Below are 24,321 nucleotides of genomic sequence, written 5' to 3' on the forward strand. Positions count from 1 at the left end.
TGCTAGTATATCCTACCCCTAATAATGACTCCAAGTCTGAAATGCGTTTGTTATTAACTGTGGATTTGAGCAAAACGGTTGGGGTTAATGAGATAGTCCAGTGGGGAAAAGACACTAGCTACATCAGTCTGATGGCCCAAGTTCAATCCCTGGAGTCCTTGGTGGAAGAAGAGTTGTCCTCTGATATTTCATGTCATTTGTATGCTTTCATTGCATACATACATACATGTAAATAGCCATTTTTTAAAAATGTTGGACATTTCTGATCCTCAGGTTCCACACCATAAAAAGAAACATACAGTCCCTCACAGGGCGATTAAGACTATCAAGTGAGTTCAAATCTACTCAAAAGTACTTGAAAGTATTTTGGACATTCCTTAATGTCCTGTGTTTTCAAATGCCATCGCATGACACATTGTAGTGAATCCGAGTTCATTTTTTTTTTATTTGTTGAAAGAAGGCCAGAGATTATGACTGACCTAGTCCCTCCTCATCTGTTCTGTTTCCAAACCTCCTCCTGGTGTTAAATGTGCGTGCATCCTGTGTGTGACATGGAAAACTGCTAACGTTTCTAACCCAGGTTTCTCATTTCTCAAAGGCATTGAAATGAAGTTTAAGAAGATGTTATTTCCGCTGATTGTCTGCCCAGCCTGGATCCCTGAACTGAATTCAGTGAAGCATGGGCCTGAGGGTGAGGCTGCCCCCTGCTTTCCCTGGTGACCATCTGGTACAGAGGTAGGGAGTGAGCAGGGAAGGAGATAGCCCTCACCACCATCCCCCCACCCCAAGTATATGTGGCCAGTGTTAGCAAGATGCTGCAAGAATCTTGGTGTTGTCTTTGGTCCTGATGACATATTGGATCACATGGAGGTGGAACTATACAGATGAAGATGATAGTGTTTGTGTGCTTTTGCTTTTCTTCCTTTAAGCTGGATCTTCACCTCCAGATGCCTTGATTTTATTGAGTTGAGAACTACTGGATTATAGGAAAGTGTGTTGATTATAAGATCCAGAGGTATGAGCATAGTTTGTTAGTTACGTCACCTCTCTGGGCCCTATAAAGATAGACGCCTTACTTTAGCCTGGCTCCAGTTTCACAAAAGCTGCCCATCGGAGGTTTTTCCAGCTAGGAGTGGCTTTACATCTGGCATGTATCCACAGGAATCTCCTTTGGAGCCGCTTGCCCCCTTACTTTGGTGGAAAGTGTGCTGGTGGATGAAGTCGCTAATCTTCCAGAACAGAAGACAGAGGTCTTCAGAGGTGTGCTGGAGCAGCTGCGCTGGTTTGCTGGCAAGCAGGTCAAGTCCGTGGCGGTGAGTCCTCGGGTCACAGGCAGAGAGGAGGAGGGGAGATCAGATTTTCTATAAGTGCCTGGGTACTACTCACGAAAGTGGTCTGTGGGTCACTGAGAAGCACAGTTCTCCCTCAAGGTTGAAGAGACCCAGTGTTCTGCCTCCCTCTTTCTCAAGCTGTCCATGATTCTCGGCAAGTGAATGAGAGACATGTCAGAGAAGGCAGATCTGGGTCCCTTCAGAGTTTAGGAGTGAACCAGAGGCTCAGAGCTCCCTCCAGAGGAGGGAAGGATCTGTCTCTTGCCTGTTCTGTCAGTCTCCTGGAATTTCTTATTTGTAACTAGTACCATTGAGGTTCCTGGTTCACTTGGGCTTCATGAAGTTTGTGGTGTTGGGAGACAGCCTATCCTGTCCCACTCTATTCTTTGAAAAATTGCTTTTAAAGTTAAAACAGAAGAGCACAGAACACTTCCAAGCCCCTGCCCTGTCCAAGAACGTGCCACTTCTGGTTTCAGAGGAAGGAACACAGAGGCAGAAAAGGCCATTGTGTCCCCTAGTTCTCCTAAGCGTGCTTCTGAGAAAGTTTCATTCCCAGTTCACACTGTCTTTCCTCCTTGGTTTCGGCAACAAGAACCTCTATCTGATTCTTCTTCCATTCCTTTCTTTGTTGAATTGCCAGAACGATCAGCTGCAAAAGGAACCAACTGTTCATCTCTGAATTGTCCTCTTTTTCCTTGATCTCTATCTTGTTCTTCATTTTATTGGCTCCTTATGCCCTGGTGATAACTCACCTCAATCCTTTCAGAATGAAAAAAGGTTGGGTGAGGGAAAACAATTCAGAAGAACTTGCCAAAGTTTGCAGACACATGCCTATGTTTCCAAACTAAGAACACGTTCCAAGCGTTTTGGTTTCAGGCTTCTGTGTTTCCTCCAATGACCATGTCTCACTGGGCTGCTCAGTCAGGTCCTCCAGTGCCCCCTGCCACAGCTGTCACCTCCTGCCCTGCATGCGGGCACAGCTCTCACTCTCTGCTTGTTCTCACCAGTCCATCGGAGGGAACATCATCACGGCCAGCCCCATCTCTGACCTCAACCCTGTGTTCATGGCCAGCGGAGCCAAACTGACCCTCGTGTCTAGAGGTGAGCAACTGAGGCAGAGATGCATAAAGAATGACGTGGGGGAGGAATGTTTTACCACCCGGATCACTTTCTGGAGAAAAACAAAGCCCCATATTCAGTGGTCCCTAATGCTTAAGGTTTGCATTCACAGAAGTTGCAGGGGGATCAATCCAGGTTAGAGGCTGAGAGAGTTAAGCATTTTCTTCCTTTTTGTTTCTTTTTTAGATTTAATCTTTTAATTAGTATGCAAAGTAGCAAGTTTCCTCAAAGAATTTTTATATGTACTAAGTTTGGTGGGCCTCCCTTCTATCTTCCTGTTCCCCACCCTGTCCTTATGTACCCTTTCACCCCCAGTATTTCCTCCTCTATTTCACACCACGTGTACGTCTTCTTTTTTAACTCTTTTTACCCATTTCCCTTAAAGCCGCTCGATCCTCATCATGGGTCCCTTCCTGGTTTCCTAGCCTTTACCCACACTTAGTTCACATACATAACACCAGGAGCTCAGAGCTTCAGATGAGAGATAACTTGCAGTGTCTGTCTTTGTGAGCCTGGATTGCCTCACTTAATAGGATACTTTCCAGTTCTATCCATTTTCCCGCAAGTTTTACAATTCCATTTTGGCCAATTAAAGTTCCATTTTCTCCATGCATCACAGTTTTGTTAAGCATTCATCCGTTGATAGACATCAAAGCTGACTCCATTTCTTTGCTGTTGTCAATGAGCATCAATAAACATTGGATTTCGTGGACTATGGGGTCCTTTGGGTATTTGGCCAGAACGGTTATTGCTGGGTCATATGGTAGTTCTTCATTCTCCTGAAACCTCCACATTGGTTTCCATAGTCTTTCTAGGGGATTCACAGTTGGACTAGACAAGTGGATGAGGATGTGTTGGGACCAGGATATATGGCGATTCCCCCAGCAATGAACTGTGACAACATGGGGGAACTACTGTCTACCAGAGAAGCTAGTTAGAGACTTAATAACCAAGATTTCTTGGGTGCCAGTTACATATGCTACACTACGGAAATGGTAGGAATCCTTCTACAATCTAGTTCCCAGATGCCAGCTTCCCGAAGGCAATCCTTGTTAGCTTTCTTGACTGAGGACAGTGAAAAGGAATTGATACAACTTTCTTGCCCTTCTTCTGACTTCACACTCAGTGCCTTTGCATGGCTGCTTGAGCTTGGCTGTGGTGAGTGTATTTATACGATAAAATGACACATTCCACAGACCAGGTTGTTCCTCCCTCAGAAAGGGTGATTGTCAGGTACTGATGAGCACATGCTGTTTAAGGACCGCAGAAAGGGACTTAGTTACAATTTTGCCTGATGATTCTTCTGACCGTGACATCAGAGAACAGAGAGGAACTTGTCTCACTGGTGACTGTCCCCTGTTCCCAGTGTATCACCAGCCTCACCCACGTGTGATTGTCATCATATTGTCTACATGTAGGTACCAAGAGAACTGTTCGGATGGACCACACCTTCTTCCCTGGCTACAGAAAGACTCTGCTCAGTCCAGAGGAGATACTGCTGTCCATTGAGATCCCCTACAGCAGGGAGGTAAGAGGCTGTGAGTTGCTTTAGGCTCCACCCAAACTACACCACCACCAGGCTGCAGATAAGGAGCCAAAAGACAGTCTCAGGACCATAGTCAACACCTCTCAACTTTAACCTGGATCCATTCTCGCTGACATTGCCTTTGATGAAGCAACTCTATCATTTCTGGACAAGAAGTTGCGGGGCATGGACTATGGAACTCAGCAGTCTGACAGGGGACCGAGAGGGGCTAGTCTCAAGTTTCTGAGCCTCTGTGTTCTCATTGTAAAATAGACACAGTGTTCCCCGCTGTAGAGACGGCAGGGAAGACTGAAGGACAGAACTCATGAGGTTCTTGACAGGTGTATGGAAGCCGGTGGTGGCCATCAACCAGCAGTTCCTAGCACAGTCGGAAGGACATCCTTGTTTGTCGGGTATTCCTGCCTTGTGCCAGTGACTTTATTTTCCCAGGGTCAAGTGTATAGGTCCTGCTAGCCAAGTGAAGAAGCTGCCGTGGTGAGACCCCACGGCTGCCCTTGGGCTTACTGAAGTGCTGGCTCACTGACCTTACTCTGGCCGGGCACTGCTGGATGTGGGCTTCACGAGCAGGCTTTCTCATCTGTTTGGGCAGATGTGGTGCCTTGCGGGGCTTGGCCGGCTCTAGTTCTCCTCTCTCAGCAGTCACCAGTTGAGAACACAGATGCAATAGACACATTACAAGAATGTTCTGGGCGAGGCCAGCAAAACAGCTGTCAGGACAGCCTCGGGTTACAGGAAGTGCTTGGTCAGCGTGAACTGAGTTCGCTCTGGCTGATTTTGACCTCTTTAATGAGAATGCTAATTCAATTCGAGCAACAATGCCCCTGAGATGGCCTCCTAATGATTTTCCAGCTTGTGATTATAGACTGTTTTGAGCAGCGAGTCTTAGAATTCTGAATTTCACAGATCACTTTTTTTTTTTAATTGAGTAGGGACAGGAGATAGGCTTTATGTGGCTCTGCTTTTATTTTTCAGATAGGGCTTTAACAAATCTATCATTTGATAAAATAGATGAGGTTTTATGCTAGGAACCAGAGTTTTGTCAAGAAAGGACACTGGTACCCTGATAGCTGGTGGCACAGTGTGACCCTGGGAGGGAGCACATGGAACCACTGCCTGCTTTAGAATAGTTAAAACTCTGGGTGAGGTGCTCCAGACCGTGTCAGCACCCAAGAATGATGCCTGGGAGAATTCCTATGACTCCTTCAGAACAAAGTACCTTTGGGGTTAATACAAATATGCAGATCCAGGGTGACCACAAACCTGAGGAGCAACGTGACATGGAAGGCAGACGTCACATGATTCTTTCCTGGAAAGTGATTCATTTTACCCTCCTCTCCATAGAAACAGATCTGGTTCAGGCCCAGGAGAGAAGCCTGCTTCTAACATAAAGCAACAGTTGCCTGATAGCAGGACCCAGGCTCACAGTAGCCAGGATGTGTCAATCCACAGTACCCTGGTGGGAGGAACACATTACAGATATCTGGGAGCCACAGGCGAGGTGGTGTACCACATCATCCTGTCCCAACCGGAAAGGCGAGATGCCAAAGAGTTCTCACTGAGGTCTTTGGAGGGGACAGTGGATTCTGACACTGGCACCAGGATGGTTTTCTAGGAATTTTTGTGGCATTATCTTTCTCCTTCCAGCTATACGCTCTGTAGATGCCACCCCATTCCTGAGTCACCTGACTGGCAGGGATGTCCGGACCCTTTCCAGCTTCTGGGAATGTTACCTGGAACTTATGAATATGTAGTCTTAGAATATGCTTGTCTTTGCTCCCCACCAATTTTCAAGGCTCAGTCACATCCTCCCCAATTCTCTTGCTCCTATCTAGTCCTTATGCTTCATGCTGGCCATTTACTATGCTTGCGAAGGGGAAGACCAATTCTTTTTTTTTTTTTTTTATCTTTAGGGTGAGTTTTTCTCAGCCTTCAAGCAGGCCTCCCGGAGAGAAGATGATATTGCCAAGGTGACTAGCGGCATGAGAGTCCTGTTCAAGCCAGGGACCACCGAGGTGCAGGAACTGTCCCTTTGTTATGGAGGGATGGCCGACAGAACCATTTCAGCCCTCAAGACCACTTCAAGACAACTGTCCAAGTAAGCATGGGCTGCAGTGGGAAGCTGTCTGCACTGCCACAGTGGCTTCTAGGGTGTTACTATTGCAGCTCCTGGTGCTGCTATTACCATCGCTCCTGCTGGGGATGCTTCTAAGTGTAGTTAGTTCTGACTGCTGCTGCTGCTGGTCCCGCAGCTGCTCTCATTCATTCTGCTATCGCTGTATGGCTAACAGCACCACAGTGGTGGTACCGCCTACTGCTGTTGCTGCGACTCCCACTGGCTATTGCTAAGGACAGACACTGACCACCTGCTTGTAGGGGTCATCTTAGCAGCCTTCCTGTTGCTACTCCTCTTACTGCTGCTAGTGCTGCCAGCACCAGTGCAAACTATGAGCACCGTTTACACCGTTGCTGCTAGCAGCGTGTTACTATGGTTACTTCCTGCCACCGCTGTCACTCCTCCTACACAGCTGTCGCAACTGCTGCTGCTGTTACTACTGACGAGAGCATTCTTGTCATCACTACTACCAACTCTGTGGCAGCAGCATTTCTGGCGCTCTGCCTATTGATACCACTGCTTCTACTATGACTGCGTCTGTGCCTAGTGTTACCATTGCTATGGTTACCACTGTGCTCCTCACGGCCATTGGAACTATTACAACGAATAGGATTACTGCTGGTGGTGGTGGTGTCACCATCATTTTTACCACCACTATTACTACTATTTTACTATTGCCATTACCACTGTTATTCATATCCCTATTATTAATCCTACTACTATAATGAGGGCCACCACATGGTAGCAGTTGTACTGGGGGCTTCACTGGTATTACCTTATGTGAGCCTTAGAATGACCACATCAAAGAGGCAGAGGTGAACTTGTGAAATCTGATTCCTTGGCTCCACCACTAACCAGATGAGGGGCAGAATCATGTTATTTCGTCCCTCTATGCCAAAATTTCTCAGTGCTAGAACGGGCATCAGATTTCTCCCTACCACAGTGTTTAATTAAATGAAAACGAGCAACTCAAATAAAGTACTTAGGATATTGCCTAGTATATTATAAGAACCTAGAGTGACTATTATTTTTAGAGCTTAAAAATATGTACAAGTAACATTATACAAACAGAACAGGTTATATATAGGAAAATGTATGTATGCACATACCTATATGTGCATGCAATAAAAATTAATGAAGAAAGGGGCTATAAATTTGAAGGAGAGTGGGGAGGGCTATATGAGAGAGTTTGAAGAGAAGAAAGGGAATGAAGAAATGTAATTATATTACAATCTCAAAAGTTAAAATAAGAAAAATTGATATCTTTCTATTTATATAGATTGCTATATATCTAGATACATGTATGTATGTATGTGTTATCTATCTATCTATCTATCTATCTATCTATCTATCTATCTATCTATCTATCTATCTATCTATCTATCTATCTATCTATCTATCTTTGTATGTGCTTTTAAAGATGAGGGACTAAGGTACCAGAAGGTCGAGTTTTGCCTGCCTCTTCGGCAGAGGCTTGGGTGTTTTATGCCCTACACTGAGTGATGGAGATGGGTGGGGGGAAGCAAGCCCACACTCTGCCCTCTTCCAGGTCCTGGAATGAGGAGTTGCTACAGGATGTGTGTGCTGGCCTGGCAGAGGAGCTGCACCTGGCACCCAATGCCCCTGGTGGTATGATCGAGTTCCGACGGACCCTGACCCTCAGCTTCTTCTTCAAGTTCTACCTGACAGTGCTCCAGAAGCTGGGCAAAGCAAACCTTGAGAATGTGAGCACCATGTTTGGGGGCACAGCAGGTTGGGCTGGGTGGAAAGTTGCTCCTCCCCTTTCAACATCTGAGAATAGAAAAGCAGGTGTCGGGGCAACCTGGGGATAGTGCACCCACCTCACCTACCAATGTCTGCCTTTGGGCCTGGGAGTCTCACTTTCTAGGCAGATTTGGATTCACACTGAGTAAACGGATTTATAACCCAGTGTGTTCTTTTTGAGGTTACATTGTGACTGCCTTCTGTATCTTTAAATACTTCTTGAGTAAAGGGGAGTAAGGAAGACTTTAAGGAAGGTGTGGGGAGGGGTGGTATTCCAACAAAGAGAACAGCTTGCATGAATGTGGAAAGCCAGGGGAGTTGGAGAAAGAAGTTAGCATCCAGGGCACAGGATCAAGGTGGCTGGGGATGTAGTTGGTGTGGTTATTGGGTACTGAGTCCCAAGAGCCCATATTTGAATTTTGAGACAGATGTAGCATCATACTCAAAATGTTAGGAAGAGAAGATAGAGGAATGAGGGAATGGGGGGTGAGGGAATGGAGAGATGGGGGGGTAGGAAATGGGGGGAGGGAACGGGGGATGACGGAATGGAAGGAGACACATCACCTTTATTACTTGTGGATGGAAGGCGGAAAGTGATATGAAGTAGTCCTAGCCTCCTCTGTTACCTCACCTCCACAGATGTGTGGTAAGCTGGACCCCACCTTTGCCAGTGCCACTCTGCTCTTTCAGAAGGACCCTCCGGCTAACGTCCAGCTTTTCCAAGTGAGTACACATGGCATGTTTAATTTCAGGGGCCCTGCGGCCACACACGATAACTCACAGCTGAGCTTTGGCAAATGGCTGACCTAAATGGCATGCAGATGCTTAAAGACCCATACATGAACATCCAGGGAAGAACACCAGGGGCACACTGTTGCAATGCAGCTTCTCGTCCTAGTTCGCCTGTTTCTCTCTTAGGACTGGTGCTAAACTGCACCTGTTCCATTTTGTCCTTCCTGACCCCTAATGTGCCAGCCTAAAAATCTTCCTGGAGATGTACGCACGGATGAGCATATGCAAACAAACACATCATTCTAACAAGTTTTGGGGGTGCACTAGGTACAAGGTCAGCACATTTCCCATCAACACTGCTGTTGGGGTCCACACAGTGTATTGTCATGTCTAAGCTTGGCCGCTGTAGCACAAAACAGCTGTAAACATATAAATTAACGATGGGTTGGGGCTAACGTTCAGTTGGTAGAGTGCTCACTTACACACAAAGCCCTACATTCAGACCCCAGAACCACGTAAAAGAGCCGTGGAGGGGCAACCTTGTCATCCCAGCCCTTGGGAGGTAGAAGCAGGGCAATCAGGAAGAGTTTGAGCCTGTCTTCTGCTGCATAGAAAATTTGAGTACCACCTGGGAAACAGGAGACTCTGTCTCTAAAAACAAAACAAACCATCCGTGTGAACAAGTTCAGTGGCTATTTAAGGAACCAAACATGGACAGCAGTTTGCTGAGCCCTGAGTTGGTGGCCCACGGATGAACTCTAGGACACGGCTGCCTGATCAGAATCCAAAGTTGTCTCTTTTTGACTCTGTAACCTTGGATAAACGGCCGCTGAGCTTCTTAGGAAAGTCGATTAGACCCTCCTGCACATGTGGCCAATGGTGACTTGTTTCACATAGTGGGGGAGGACTGACTTTCAGTGCTAGAGCACTGGCCTGGCAATGGTAAGACCTCGGTCCGTCGCTAGTACCGAAAATAAAATTAAACCACTTCTAAGTCCGTGGCTCACAAAAGTGCTCAGTACATATTACACACTTTACTACTCTAAAAAACAAGATAGAAATTGATAATAAGATTAATAAAACACCTTGGGAACTATAGTGAAGTATAAACATGGAAATAAAAGTCTCTCAAAATCTCGCCTCCAAGAGAAAGTCATTGTATTTTTGTTTCGTTTTCTTTTGCTTATGTGGAGACTCATGCATGCTAGTAGCACGTGCTATTTATATAAAATTAATAAACATACACATATAGAATGTTTTATACTTAATATAAGCATTCTTTCTTCTGCTTTAAATTCTTCAAAATTATGTTTTAAAGGTTGCATACTATTCCACTGTATGAATACAGTATAACCCAGTTTGTAGCTCATGTATATTTAAGTTCTTTTGTTTCTTGATATATTTATACTATGAATACCTTGTCAGTGACTTCTTAATTGCCCTCTGGCTTTCCCTAGTTCTCAATGTACCCTGGGCCTATAGAGGATCAGTGTCTGTCCTCAGAAGCTCAGTCTGACTGGTGCACATACTGTTTCAGGAGGTGCCCAAGGATCAGTCTGAGGAGGATATGGTGGGCCGGCCCCTGCCTCACCTGGCTGCAGAGATGCAGGCATCAGGACAGGCTGTGTACTGTGATGACATTCCCCGCTATGAGAATGAGCTGTCTCTCAGGCTGGTCACCAGCACCAAGGCCCATGCTAAGATCACGTGAGTATTGTGTCCCAAGGAGTCAGTGAGAAGCACGCTCTGCTGGAAGTGAAGATGAAGGCTGCTTGAGGGTTCTTCATCATAGGTTGAGGCAGGAAGTCCTTTATATATATTCTTTTTTCTTTTTAAGAAAAACTATCTTTTTTTTTCATTTTACATACCAATCTCAGTTCCCACTCCCTTCCCTCCTCCCATCCCCTTCACTTACCCCACCCCCCATCCGCTCCTCAGAGAGGATAAGGCACATTGTTTCGGGGAAGGTCCAAGGCCCTTCCTATTATACCTAGGCTAAGCAAGGAATCCAGAGGGAATGGGATAGAAAAACACAGCCTGCATTAAGTCCTCTCAAACCCAGCAGATTTGGGCTCCGCGTTGGTAACTGAAGTTCTCCCAGTGGGAGGGGAAGAGGGTAGGAGGACAGTTTGGGAGTTGAGCAGGAAGGTCACTCTTGGCCTGAAAAGCTGTGAGTGTAAGTGACAAGCTTTTAACAGGACCAGGGCGGACTTTACATTCAGAGACCAAACCGAACACATGCGGAACAGCAAAAAAAAAAAAAAAATGCTAGCTAGCACTACAGAAAAGAGTCTAGCCTTAGCCTCACAAAGGTGGGATTGAACCCTCACAGAGCTTCAGGGCAGGCATAGCTGTTGAGACCTGTACCTGCTCTGGAGTTTTGTACCAGGGTGTTTGTGAGGGTCCCCAAATGTGTCCACATCGCACCTAGCAGAGAAAACAGTCATCCATACCTGTTAGATGCAAAGAGACGAAACAGCAAGAATTACCACCATAGCCACAGTAGCGGTGAGCATAATGCTTAACACTCAACATAGGGCTTGATGTTTGCCACCGAGTTTCACACAATTTACATATATTGCCTCATTTCTTCTTTACAACAACCCTCTAGGCAGGTGCAGCCGAGGAGCTAAGGCATAGACAGGAGGGGCTGCCTGATCCAGGTGATGTGATTGGCAGGTAGCAGAGACTGTGTTTGAGGCCAAGGAGCATTAGGAGCTGGTCCTGACACCTCTGCATGTTTACAGCCAGAGACTGAGCTTTGGACTCTAGTAGCACTGGACACAGTACCTGTGGCTGAGCAGGACAGCCGGGAATCAATCCATCTCTCTCTCTCTCTCTGTCTCTCTCTCTCTCTGTCTCTCTGTCTCTCTCTCTCTGTGTGTTTGTGTATGTCTGTGTCTCTGTCTCTCTTTCTCTTTCTTTCCCCTCTCTCTCACCCTGCCTTGGGGCAGACCCAGCCCTCCCCATCAGTCTTTCCCTTCCTGGGGTTCCTAACCTAGAGACAGGCTCCAAGCATGGTGAGCTAGAGACAAAATATCTACCCAGGTAATCAACTTTCCTAGGCCTTGGGAGAAGTGTTTGTATCAGTTGATTGACAGCTAGGGTCTAAGGGTGAGTCCTTTTCCTTGGTCCTTTCCTTGAGTCCATGTTACCAGTGTCATGACTCATTGTCCACACTCCAGCAACCTCCATCCCATCAATAAGTGGATGGGTGGGTCGGAAGGGTGAAGCTTTCTTGCCTAGTAAAATCCCCATGGCTACCCTTGGCTCTAACCCCAGATATGCTGCTTTCTGGCTGGGTGACTTTGGACAAGCTACTTGACTTCCCCAAATTTAATATGGAGATAATGGTAATTACTTTTTTATTTTTTTGTTTTCTTTTAAATGAGGAATAACTGTTTTGAAGATGATTCCTTGAAGGTACTTCTAGAACTTTCCCTGAGCTGCCTCTGCTCTGTAGTCTGTTAGACTTGATCAACTTGAGCATCCTCTTTCTAGGCCAAAATTGCCTAATTGCCTGTAAGATGCCCTGCTGTAGGCACGGCACTATTGCTGTATAAAGAGAAATTGGTTTGTGAGCAGATGTCCAGGGCCACTGTATCCATGGTATAGGAAAGGCCCCAAAATGCTTTAGATATATTTTAACCAGAGCTCTCCAGAGTTACTGCTGCTCTCTTGGATAAGACTTTCTGTATTTGGAGTCCACTCTGTCTGGACTAACATCTGATAAGTGGTCATTTATCCATCCTCTATCGCCAGTGGTATTTGGCACAGTGGAAGGCATTCAGTCACTGTTTTCAGGACAGGATAGAAGAGGGCAGAGGGTAGAGAAAGATAATTGGATGAGATGGGCTACGCAAGCGTGATGTGTCTCCTGCCACGGTTCGCTGACCCGGCCTCTCACTCTGCTCATTCTCCAGGTCCATAGACACTTCAGAAGCCAAGAAGGTGCCAGGGTTTGTTTGCTTCCTCACTGAAGAAGATATTCCTCACAGTAACATAACTGGCCTTTTCAATGACGAGACTGTCTTTGCAAAGGATAAGGTATATTTAGACTTGTCGTCAGAAATAACTGGAATAAATGCCATGGATTTAATTTGTGCTCATAGCTCCAAGTTCCTCATCATACATATATTGTGGCCATCATGTAATTGATCAGTATTTAAGGTAACCCACAAAGGGACAGAATATGCTATTTGGTTTTTTAATTGATGATTGTTGTTCTGGCCTAATAGGAGACTTTGTGCCAAAATGGTAGGAGAACAAGGCTGGTAATTATAAAGAGTTAACAACCAAGAGTGTTATGTATAGCACTAAAGCTCCTTTACTAAATAAAATAAGAATACATTAAATAAGCTAACTAGGAATGAGATCACAATTCCACCACTAGGTGTAGACAACCCACTTCTATGGGAGTTCATTTGCTGATTTCAACTGTATGGAAATCTGCAATAACAGCATCTCCAGGCCCTGCAGACAGTTGCTACAAAATTCCTTGTGCTTCACTCGCAGGGCAGTTCCCAGATGGTCATTTTATAATTCTAGAACTGACTAAAGGTTGCAAATTGATTCGAGTAGGTGTTGCTGAAGGCTAATCGTCTTTTATAAAAGGAAAAATTAAGCAAGGGTGAAGCAAAGAATGAAAACAGTGAAGACAGGTTTTATGGAGGAAAATTTATAAAGCGTTTGGTAGGAGAACAAATTATTTTATCAGTGTCTAGAGTCTTGGGAGTGTTGCAAGCATTTTAGTTAGAGTCAACTAGGTTCAAGCAGGTCAACACTGCAGCACCAGTTAGGTCCATACTTACTGGTCCTTGGGAGAGAATCTCCAGAGGTTTGCATGTCAAGTGTTGCTTGTTGTTAGAAAACCTTGCTCCTGAATAGAATAAGCTATATAACCATGTTTTCATATGTGTATTTGATTAAAATTATCCCCGAAGGAGATCCATTAAGAGTTCTTTAGGAGATGGCTTGATCTTTTAGGGGCGTGTGCAAACATGAAGACCCAAGTTTACATTCCCAGCATCCATGTAAAACACCAGCTACTGGGGCACACACACACATTTGTTGTAAGGAGGCTGCCTGCTCATTTCCCAGCTGCTCGGACTCCCAAAATAACCATACAGAAACTGTATTAACTAAATCACTGCCAGGCTTATTAGCTCTAACTTTTTATTAGTTAGCTTTTATATCTTAATTTGACCCATTTTTATTATTTTATATTTTATCACGAGGCTCGTGGCCTACTGGCAAGGTTCCAGCATGTCTGTCTCTGGTGGCAGCTCCATGGCTTCTCTCTGGCTCCACCCTTCTTTCTCACAGCATTCAGTTTAGTTTTCCCTGCCTAGGTCTGTTCTATTCTAGTAGGCCAAGCCAGTTTTTTTTAATCAACCAATGGTATTCACAGCATACAGAGGGGAATCCCACGTCACACATTTTATATATATAATCATGACAGGCAGATCCCTAAAGCTCACTGGCCAGTTTGTCTAACCAATCTCTGAGTTCCGAATTTACTGATACATCCTGTCTCAAAAGTATGGTGTGGAGCAACTGAGGAAGATATCTGATGCTGACCTCTGACCTTCACAAGCATGTGCATATACATTCACATGAACACATGCAACACATATAACAAACAGTTTTAAGGGACTGGGTCCTTAAAGGGAAGCAATCATCACTATGAATTGAAAAACTAGAGTCATCACGTCTGAAGCAGCGTTTGTGACCTGCAGCTTAGGAGCATCTATCTAGAACAGTGGTTCCCAGCCTTCCTCATGCTGTGACCCGTTAATACAGTTCCCATGTTGTAGTGACCCCCTAATCACAAAAAATTACTTCACTGCTATTGTTGTGGATCATAAGGCAGATATCTATCTGATTGCAGGATACAAGATATATGACCTCCAAAGGGGTCGAAACCTCCCAGTTGAGAACTGCTGATCTAGATGAAGTTATAAGACACAGGGTGGACTTTGAAAAGATTTGACATAAAAGAAAGGGGTCTGGTGGGAAGATACTGAAGCTGAGAGAATCAATATTTAGTTAGCTGTGATCTGGCCATCATCCCGTTGTCTCCTCAATCTGTCTTTATCTCTATTTTTTTTAAAATTACTTATTTTTATTTTATGTGTCTGAGGGTTTTGCCTGCATATACGTCTGTGTACCACATGCATACCTGATGCCTGCAGAGGTCAGAAGATCCCCTGAAACTGGATTCATGGGTGGATGTGAGCCCATATGGGTGCTGGGAATAGAGCAAAGGTCCTCTGCAAGAGCAACACGTGCTCGTAATCACTGAGCCCTCTGTCCATTGACAGACAGTTGCTGGGGCCGTGCCTCCCATTTGGCTCACGGCAGACAAGGAAAGCTGTTGTTCACCTTCTCTCCCACACAGCTTCTCAATAAGCTACCAGACTGAAAATATAAGAATTGGGCATTGAGTTCAAATCCTTTCTATCGTGGTACCAGTGATCTTGTGAGGAGGTTCATGCCCTCAGTAAGGAGGGTCAGGAAGTGGAAAGGCACAAGAGCATCCCTACAATGTGCTCTGACTGAAGGGTGGGGACCACCTTTGCCTTGTTAGAGTATCCATAAAGATTTGCTTCCTGAGGAACTCGATGAGCTTCAGTAACCTGTCTCTGATCCTAGGTTACTTGTGTCGGGCACATCATTGGTGCTGTGGTCGCTGACACCCCAGAACATGCCCAAAGAGCTGCTAACGGGGTGAAAATAACCTATGAAGACCTACCTGCCGTTATCACAATCGAGGTAACGGAGAACGGGGCTGTTCCTGTAGAGGAGTCAGCTCTTACCCTTCTTAGCCTTCCTTTGGAGGACCCGGCAGAGAAGGAACATTCAATTTGAGCAGCACGTGGGTGTTTGGCTACAGCTGGCACCCAGCTTCCCTTGGTTATGTTTAAACCACATCAGTTCTTCAGATTTCCAACAGTGTACAAGCATAGCCCGCAAATGCACAGATTCTCACTTTCAGTACGGTATTCGAATCACATACGATAGCCCATGCTGCATGTGAAAACCAGGTGTGTGATAGGTGACTTTTCCCCAACTGTGAGCTAATAGAGGTTTTCAGACTTTGTTTAAGGTCAGCTAGTTGAAGCGATGTTGTTCACTTGGTGTGTTAGGTACACTGAGTCATTAGCCTACGGTATTTTCAATATGATAGGTTTATTGAGATGTAACCCTATCATAAGTTAAGAGCCTTCTGTAAATGCACTTGAGAATTCCTTCCAGTACTAGAGTTTATGCTCCAGAGAGCATGCTCACCTTTCACCATCCTGCATTCAGTTCACTAAAGGCCAAACTGAGCTCCCCTTGTCCCTCATTTCAGATGCAGTTGGTTTTCCTTGGAATTCTTTTCTGTTCCAGAAAATTCAGCTGGTTATCTGCCACTGAGGTGACAGACAGAACACAATTCCCTAAGCTCTAGTAGAACACACTTTAAGAGTATGAGTGACCACACAGAGGCACATTTGAGAGGAGAGAGGGGCAGCATTTCAGAAAGCCCTTCTCTTCCTGGTCAGAATCATCTTCCCATCACCCCCACCCCACCCAAGCCTTGTTACTAAAGTTTCATTTCTGACCCTCAGGATGCTATAAAGAACAACTCCTTCTATGGCCCTGAGATAAAAATTGAGAAAGGTGATCTCAAGAAAGGCTTTTCTGAAGCTGACAACGTGGTCTCAGGTATGGTGGCACCATGTGGCAGAAGGGATGGGGACCTTGGCTTGTCAGTTAAATCCAAGAGAAACACACGGAGCCCTGGAGAAGGGAAGTGATGGACAGCATTTTCTCACATAAGATGCCCTCTGATGTCTGGAATGAAATTGTAGGCAGTTAGCAGGGATGGAGCCTCCCTCATTTTTATCTCCCCTCTCCCATCTTACTGCTGGATGTACCTAGGTGATCCTACAGTATGTCTTTGGAAAGCTGTGTAGAGAGGACAATGGCCACAGATGTGTCCAGCTTTGTGATAAATTCCAGACTCCCCCCCAGAGGCCTGAAAATTCTCTTTACCCATCTTCAGTGAGCTTCTGCCCTTCCTCCTGTTTCCTGAACTCTGGCTCTGTCAATTAGATCCCAGATCCCAGCCCAAGGCAAGGTTACCCATTAGCTCCCTTAGAATACCTTTCTACTTTGACCCTTGGGCATTGCTACATCACCAGCAGGCTCACTAGGTCTCCAACAGAGTGATTGCTTCTGCTCTGAAAGATAGTCTTGTTTTCAGTCATAGCTGCCAATTTTTTCTCGCCTTTTCTAAAAATTTTACAACGATTGGTCTAGAAATCCCAGATGCCCTGTGGCTCCGGCGAGAAGACTGAGCCCGATGTAGTTAATGCTCTTCTGGCTTCTTTGATGGGAGGAGGATTAGAGGAACAGATGTAACTCCCAGAGTGCTAGGGCTTTAAGATACTTTGGCATCCACATCCGGTTGGGAAACCCAAAGATCACCTGCCAGCAGGTGGTTCCTCAGTGGAATATTTCCTTGGGCAAATGTTCTGCTTTGCTTCTCAGCTGCTGTGATAAAAACACTGATTAGAAACACCTTGGAAGGAAAGGGTTTATTCGGATTACAGGTCCCTTATCGAGGGAAGCCAACGAGAGCCTAGAGGCAGGAACGGAAGCAGCCAAGTGGGGATGCTGCTAACTGGCATGCTTTCTTTGACTTGCTCAGCGGCCTTCTTTAACCAACCCAGGCCCGCCTTCTCAGGAACGGCACTGTCCACAGTCGGGGACAGACTGCTCTATCAATTACCAGCGAAGGAAATGCCCCACAGATGTGTGCTCAAGACAACTTGATGGAGAGAGTTCTTCAACTGATGTGTCAAGCTGACAACTGAGATTAGCCGTCACAACAGGCATACCCCTCTACAGCACAGGGCTCATCAGGGGTCTCTCATTGCTTTTCCAGGAGAATTGTATATCGGGGGCCAGGAGCACTTCTACCTGGAAACCAACTGCACCATTGCTGTCCCCAAAGGCGAGTCAGGCGAGATGGAGCTCTTTGTGGGCACGCAGAACACCATGAAGACCCAGGTCAGCTCAGAGCAGTCATGGCGGTGACAAGACTTCTCCTAGCAGACTAGGTGGACAGGGTGGGAATGGGAGGAAGTAGATACCGGTGCTAAAAGGGGCATGAGTATTAGTCATGGGAACAGACCCTGCCACCAACAAGGTGGCATTGAACTCATCACTTAACTTTTTCTGCTTCCGTTTTCTCATGGCTAAGATGGAGCTTGCAAGTGTTACTGCACCAATTAGGTACATTTTAATACTTTTAGTAGAGCCTATTAACTCTTCATTTTTTTTTTATCATTTTGTTGCTACATGGCCTTGGCCAGGGCATATCCTGCCCACATTTCTCATCTTTTAAAATCAAGTGTGGGGTTAAGTGATAGTTATGGGGACCGCTAACTTAGCAGCCACAGCTGGGATTTTTCTTGATGATGACCTGTAGTATGCTAGAAGTTGCCAACATTTTTGGTATCTACTCCTACTTCTCTGGTCTAAAAGCCCTTGCCAGATGAGATGATGATTTGCTCTGAAAGTATGCTGCTATCTTGTTCGTGTGGTTAAATGCAAGTATGTGGGTTGAGTTGCCTGATTCGGTCTGCAGTGACCAGTGAGTGCTGGACCCTGGCACCAGACAGCACTGGGAAGTGAGGAGGATTTTATGCCAGGAATACTAGAATGTATAGCCGTGCTTAGGCCCAGGCATGTTGGGTAGGTTAAGGTCAGGCCTGGAAAAGGGTCAGAGGACACACCAATGCAAGGCTATGTACTTTTTCCCCCTCTGCGTAGAGCTTTGTTGCGAAGATGTTGGGTGTTCCAGATAACCGGATTGTAGTCCGAGTGAAGAGAATGGGAGGAGGCTTTGGAGGGAAGGAGACCCGGAGCACTGTGCTGTCCACGGCAGTGGCCTTGGCTGCATACAAGTGAGTTTTTAGGCTTTCTTCTTGTACCACAATTAGATTCTCTGGGAAGTAGAATAAGGCCAGATGGGTCAGGAAGGCATTTTAAATTCTCCCCCTGTCGAAAGTAATTGTCAATGCTTTGAAATCTCAGCTTTCTGTGTTTTGAACCCCTGGACATAAGGGCAAGGGCAACCTAGCTAGTTTCTTTGCACATGAACCTGTGTATCCATGTCTTATTTTCCATAGTTGGCTGTAATCTCCCTAGGAGTGAGGAAAGGACTCAGCCTGGCACTCCTTGTATTATTTAGCATAGTATCTTCATTGCAAAGCTCAATGCACAGATGAAAATTAATTCCTTCTTCCTGTTTAGCATCCATGAGACTCATGGGCTTCTGGAGGCTCACAGGTTTCTAACCTCCTTGGTCTCTCCCTGCCCCAGGACAGGCCGCCCTGTGCGCTGTATGCTGGACCGTGATGAGGACATGCTGATAACTGGTGGCAGACATCCCTTCCTGGCTAAATACAAGGTTCTTGGTCTTCTGTTCCCGTGGGTAGTGTAAGCAGGTGGGATGGACCAGGGACAGACAGACATGGATCAGAGACAGAGAGATGTGGGTTCTATTGAGGATGCTTTTCTCTTCATCAGGTTGGCTTCATGAAGACTGGGAAAATAGTGGCTCTGGAGGTGGCTCACTTCAGCAATGGTGGGAACACTGAGGATCTCTCTCGGGGTGTAAGTAGGATCAGTATGTCCCAAGGGGTGACTGGGAGATCAAGGACATGCCCTGGCTTTGTTGTTTACTTGGAACATGCATATATCTCACCTTTTTCTACCTAGATGTCTATGTAGCATCTTAGCAATGCCCGTTGAGAGGGGGAAGTCTTCATATTGTATATCAGTGTTGGCTTTCTGTCTCCTGGGATAGGGCTTTGAGTAATGTCGAACATGGTCCTTGGGTATTTCTGTATTAAGCAAGGACAAGACCAGCAGAAATGGCCATGCCTTACTACTGCCACAGTGGAATACTTGGCTATTAAAATAAAATAAACAGTAGGGCCTGCCAGGTGGTGCTCAGTGGGCAAAGGTGTGTGGCACCAAGCCTGGAGATCTGGAGCCCACACGGTGGAGAGAGCTGCCTCTCACAAGTTGTCATTTGACCTATTCATGCAAGCGGTGACACACCCCCCCCAAGTAAAAAAAAAAATCATTGTAGCTTAAAAAAGAAAAAGAAAAAAAGAAAGTAAGTAGGGGCAGTGTGTGGAATAAAATTATCTGTGAGAATTAACAAATGTACCTTGCTGGTAGTACTTTCTAAAAGTTATTATCCTAATTTTATGACCAGACTATATATACCTATCTATACTTGTATAGATTCCTATTTTTTTAAATAACAATCCAGAAAAAGCAGGTTTCCTGTTATGCCCTTTGGGGTCTCCCCCTATGCTAGGAGTTAATTAGTTCAATTAGAAAATGTTCCACTCCCTACCTACTATTACAAGTGTTCATAAGAGAAAGGATGTCTAATGTTCTTGCCGTGGCTGACAAGTTTTGGTGTTTTAGGGTAAATCAGACGACAAGCAAGCAGCAGTTACTCCCAAAGATCATAAAACCTTGTGATTCAGTCCCATAAATGTGCTTTGAGTACTGAGCTCTAGGTGGTAGCATAAAGAGACTGTGGCATTGTTTCTGCCCCAAAGAAACCGTAGTGGGAGAAACAAAAAGAGAAGATGGAAGGAAGGAAGGAAGGAAGGAAGGAAGGAAGGAAGGAAGGAAGGAAGGAAGGAAGGAAAGGAAGGAGTTGATAGGATTGTAAAATGAAGCAAAACGGACTTGAGAATAGGTACACAAAAAGCAATTTATTTATGGAAAAATGAAACTACACTTGGGGAACGAAACTCGAACCAAAATGAAACAAACCAGCAAAAGCAATGAACGGCGGCATTTGTCACCTCAGGAAGACTGGGCATTGCGCCATGGAGAGGGAGCAACACGGTGCAGCACTGGGCTGGTCCAAGAGTGAAAATGAGCTCTTGTTTATTAAAACTGTAAGAGAGGTTGAAGGAAGCTTGACAGCTGTCCCCTGAAGAGAGAACACTGTGGGGTAAGAACAGAGAAAACTCAGAGAACCAGTCCGGGAGGTGCAAATCATGGACGTTTCAGAAAACAAAGAAGGGGAACAGACAGTGGAAGAGGCTATCAAGAAACAATTTAAAAATATAGCCCCAAACTAATGGACATAGGTTTTAAGATTTAAAAAGAGCATCTTTAGCGAGTGTAATAGAGGAAAATGGGCTCACGGTGAAATTTAGAAAACTGGATACTGAGTTTTAGAGTTGTTTAGGAAAGTAAAAGCAGTTCTTTCCAGAGTTGAGAAGGTGTTTTGTTGTTCCTCAGTATCGGGGACTTAGAATATATACTGTATATTGATATACAGTGGGAAATGAGTAAATTTACAATGAAGACTCTTATTTAGAGCCAGTTAAGAGTGAGAGCACAGTAAATGCGTATAGTCATTCTTTTCTTAAAAATTAAAATATAGTTACATCATTTCCTTTTCTTCCCCTTAACCCCTTCCTTGCTCTCTCTCAAATTCATGGCCTCTTTTTAAAAGATTATTGTTTCACACACACACCTTCCTAAATACATCAATACATCTTAGTCTGTATTATGTTACATAGTCAACTGGGGCACTTCCCTGGGGAAGACTGTTTCTTCTGCTCTCAGCACACCTTGGCTGCCTGTAGTGCTTGGTCTAGGGTTGAGGGTCCATGGGATTTCCATTTTCCACATTAGCGCATCTGTAAGTGTTATTGTTGTTTAGGTCTTGTTTAGGCAGCCGTGCTGGAGAGACTTCAGGGATGTAGCATCTTCGAAGTATCTAGGAGATGCAGTTCCATAGCAAACATCCTGTTCCTCTGACTCTGAGCCTTAGACGTACCCCCACTCTTGAGACAATGCTAACAAATGCACCCAAAGAAAAGTGAGTGGAGCTGAAAGAGAAACACTGGAGTTCCAGGAACAGAAAAATATAGAGGCAAGGGGAATCAGGGAGGGTGTGAAGGTGACACTAAAAAAGAAAGAAAGAGTCAGTCTGAAACTGGACCCCGAAATATTATATGAATATGAAGAAGTTGGCCTAAATATGTGAGAAAAGGGGCTGGGGACATGGTGGACAGACATGAGGGTTTGAGTTTGACCCCAGCACCTACATAAAAGCCAGATACAACAGCACCTGCCTGCAATCCTAGTGTTTGGAGACAGGGAGTGGGCAGAGACTGGTGGGTCCCTGGAACTTCCTGATCACCCATTCTAGACAAACCACAAGCTCCTGGTTCAGTGGGAAACCCCGTCTCAGAATAGAAGAAGAAGCATGGTTGAGAAAGATGTCCAGCATTGACCCCTGGCCTCCACAAGCAGATACACACATGCACGAATGTGTATACACACAGACATGTACAAACACTAAACCGACTGACCGACCGACCAACCAACCAACCCGTAGAAGCAGCAGCTTTATAAACTATAGGTGCCTTGCTGCTTCAGGGGTGTGGAGGAAGGAACTTGGAAGAGACTTCTGGCTCACAGAACATGACTTACATAGGGATTGACCCTTTATAGTGCAATTTTAATGGATATAAAGCAAATTTATAGGACTAGAGAGATAGTTCAGGGGTTAAGAGCACTTGTTCTTCCCAAGGACCAATGTTCAATTCCTAGACCTGTGTCAGATGGCTTCTAACCACCTGTAACTCTAGTTTTAGGGACTTTGGCAGCCTCTTCTGGCCTCTACAGGCACATGCACGCAAGCACGCATGCCTTCACATGGGCACACACACGCTCACACACACTCAAATCTTTAAAAGAAAACAAACCTACAGTGGACCAAAAAATATCACCTTTTTACTTTTAAAAGGAGCAAACAGTTCCAACTGGAGGTCCTGGGAAGGATTCCCATGACAGAGACCAGTTGGAGACCTGTATATGCGGATAAGTTACCTAGAGGAGAGAATAACACGGTCTTAAATAGAGATGTTCACAGCTGGCCTAGGGAACACAGTCATGAGGTCATTTCCTGTGCTGACATGTGAAAGAAGTCAGTGGATTTCCATGCACTATGCTCTTTGGTTTCTTCTGCCTCAGATAATGGATCGAGCTCTATTCCACATGGACAACACCTATAAGATACCCAACATTCGGGGCACTGGGAGGATATGTAAGACCAATCTGCCCTCCAACACAGCCTTCCGAGGCTTCGGGGGTCCTCAGGGGATGCTAATCGCAGAACACTGGATGAGTGAGGTTGCCGTGACCTGTGGACTACCCGCAGAGGAGGTGAGCTGGCCTAACAGCCTAAGCTTATTCTTGGCAGCAGGGTTGTGGTGGTGGTGGTGGTGGTGGTGGTGTGTGAGACTCTTATCTAGGACATCTCCTGGAGCAGGGAGTATAAACAGGAGGCACCCAGAAGCTGTAAGACCTAAGTGTCTCTCTTCTTGGGAAGGTACGGAGAAAGAACATGTACAAAGAAGGAGACCTGACTCACTTCAACCAGAAGCTGGAGGGGTTCACCTTGCCCAGGTGCTGGGATGAATGCATAGCGAGCTCCCAGTATTATGCTCGCAAGAAGGAAGTGGAGAAGTTCAACAAGTAAGTGCAGGGTGGGGCGTCTACTGTTCTGATGTGCTCTCACTTGGCTATGGTCCAGCCGTTCTCCCGATACCCAAATAACAAGCTGATGGTTTATTGGACAATATCTGAGGCTACTGAACCAATTAACTCATTGATAACTATCTCCTTGATATCAGATGAAGATCTTTAGCCCAGCAACAAGGGACCATCAGCCTTCACTCAGCATCAGAGTCCATCAATCGAGGTTCATCTGTATCGATTTGTGCACTTTCTGAGAATACCACATTATTGAAAGAATTGGTTGGGGACCAACACAGATACCTTTGAAATTAGCAAATACACTTGATGTTGGCAGTCATCCTATGTCTCTGAAGTGGGCCTCAGTTAACTCATCTCGAAAGCAGGGATAATTATATTGGCTCTATCTTCTTCACGGAATTACTTGTTTGAACAAATATATTGAGAAAGCATCATTATCGTCCTCCTTGGGACAAGGACAGTCGAAGGTCATTAGGGTGCACTGTCTGAATGCAAAGTCACTTAGGGAGGATAGTCTATAGTACTTTGAAGTTTGTACCACCTGCACTGGAAGACCAGAACCTAGATTTCTACCTCTCATTATGACAGTGACTATGTTTATAGCTACAAGGATGTCCTGTTCTGATTTAATACAAAAAACGTTAACTGAAATAATCCCAGCACATGGGAGGCAGAGGCAGGCAGATCTCTGTCCACAGAATGAGATTTGGAATGTTCTTTTCTCTCCAGGGAGAATTGTTGGAAAAAGAGAGGACTGTGTATAATCCCAACCAAGTTTGGAATAAGCTTCACAGTTCCCTTTCTGAACCAGGTAATTACTTGTGTGACTTGGCCACGTCCTCTGGTGTGGCAAGAGGAATCCCTCATCACTAGTAGCAGACCTGACCAGGGCTCTTCTGCTGCTGAAATAAAGTGAAATTTGCACACCCCGTTGGTGTGGTGTGTGAAGAAGCAGTGAGACAGGGATGGGGGCGACTTCTCGTTCTGGCCTTCATGACTGCAAGACTATATACAGATACTCGGTTTCTTCATTCTGTTTCTTCAGCTATAGCATTGGTACAGAGAGAAATGACCTACTTTCTTCTCAGGATAATATGGGGGGCGGGGAGGAA

General features: G+C 45.4%; 1 protein-coding gene across 1 annotated transcript in view; it reads left to right on the forward strand.

Annotated features, from left to right (window-relative positions):
- The window catches only part of Xdh (xanthine dehydrogenase), a 63,713-nt gene that overhangs the window by 26,110 nt on the left and 13,282 nt on the right, over positions 1-24,321 (forward strand). Inside the window, exons 10-27 of the mRNA XM_005367945.3 lie at positions 599-691; positions 1,162-1,313; positions 2,339-2,432; positions 3,869-3,978; positions 5,907-6,091; positions 7,659-7,833; positions 8,513-8,596; positions 10,143-10,312; positions 12,529-12,652; positions 15,260-15,379; positions 16,219-16,315; positions 17,541-17,665; positions 18,431-18,564; positions 18,983-19,070; positions 19,190-19,276; positions 22,685-22,876; positions 23,043-23,188; positions 23,939-24,020. Coding sequence (XP_005368002.1) covers positions 599-691; positions 1,162-1,313; positions 2,339-2,432; positions 3,869-3,978; positions 5,907-6,091; positions 7,659-7,833; positions 8,513-8,596; positions 10,143-10,312; positions 12,529-12,652; positions 15,260-15,379; positions 16,219-16,315; positions 17,541-17,665; positions 18,431-18,564; positions 18,983-19,070; positions 19,190-19,276; positions 22,685-22,876; positions 23,043-23,188; positions 23,939-24,020 — 2,258 coding nt within the window. The remainder of the gene's footprint in view (positions 1-598; positions 692-1,161; positions 1,314-2,338; positions 2,433-3,868; positions 3,979-5,906; positions 6,092-7,658; positions 7,834-8,512; positions 8,597-10,142; positions 10,313-12,528; positions 12,653-15,259; positions 15,380-16,218; positions 16,316-17,540; positions 17,666-18,430; positions 18,565-18,982; positions 19,071-19,189; positions 19,277-22,684; positions 22,877-23,042; positions 23,189-23,938; positions 24,021-24,321) is intronic.

The sequence above is a fragment of the Microtus ochrogaster genome, unplaced genomic scaffold, assembly GCF_000317375.1.
Source record: "Microtus ochrogaster isolate Prairie Vole_2 unplaced genomic scaffold, MicOch1.0 UNK26, whole genome shotgun sequence".
Lineage (NCBI taxonomy): Eukaryota > Metazoa > Chordata > Mammalia > Rodentia > Cricetidae > Microtus > Microtus ochrogaster.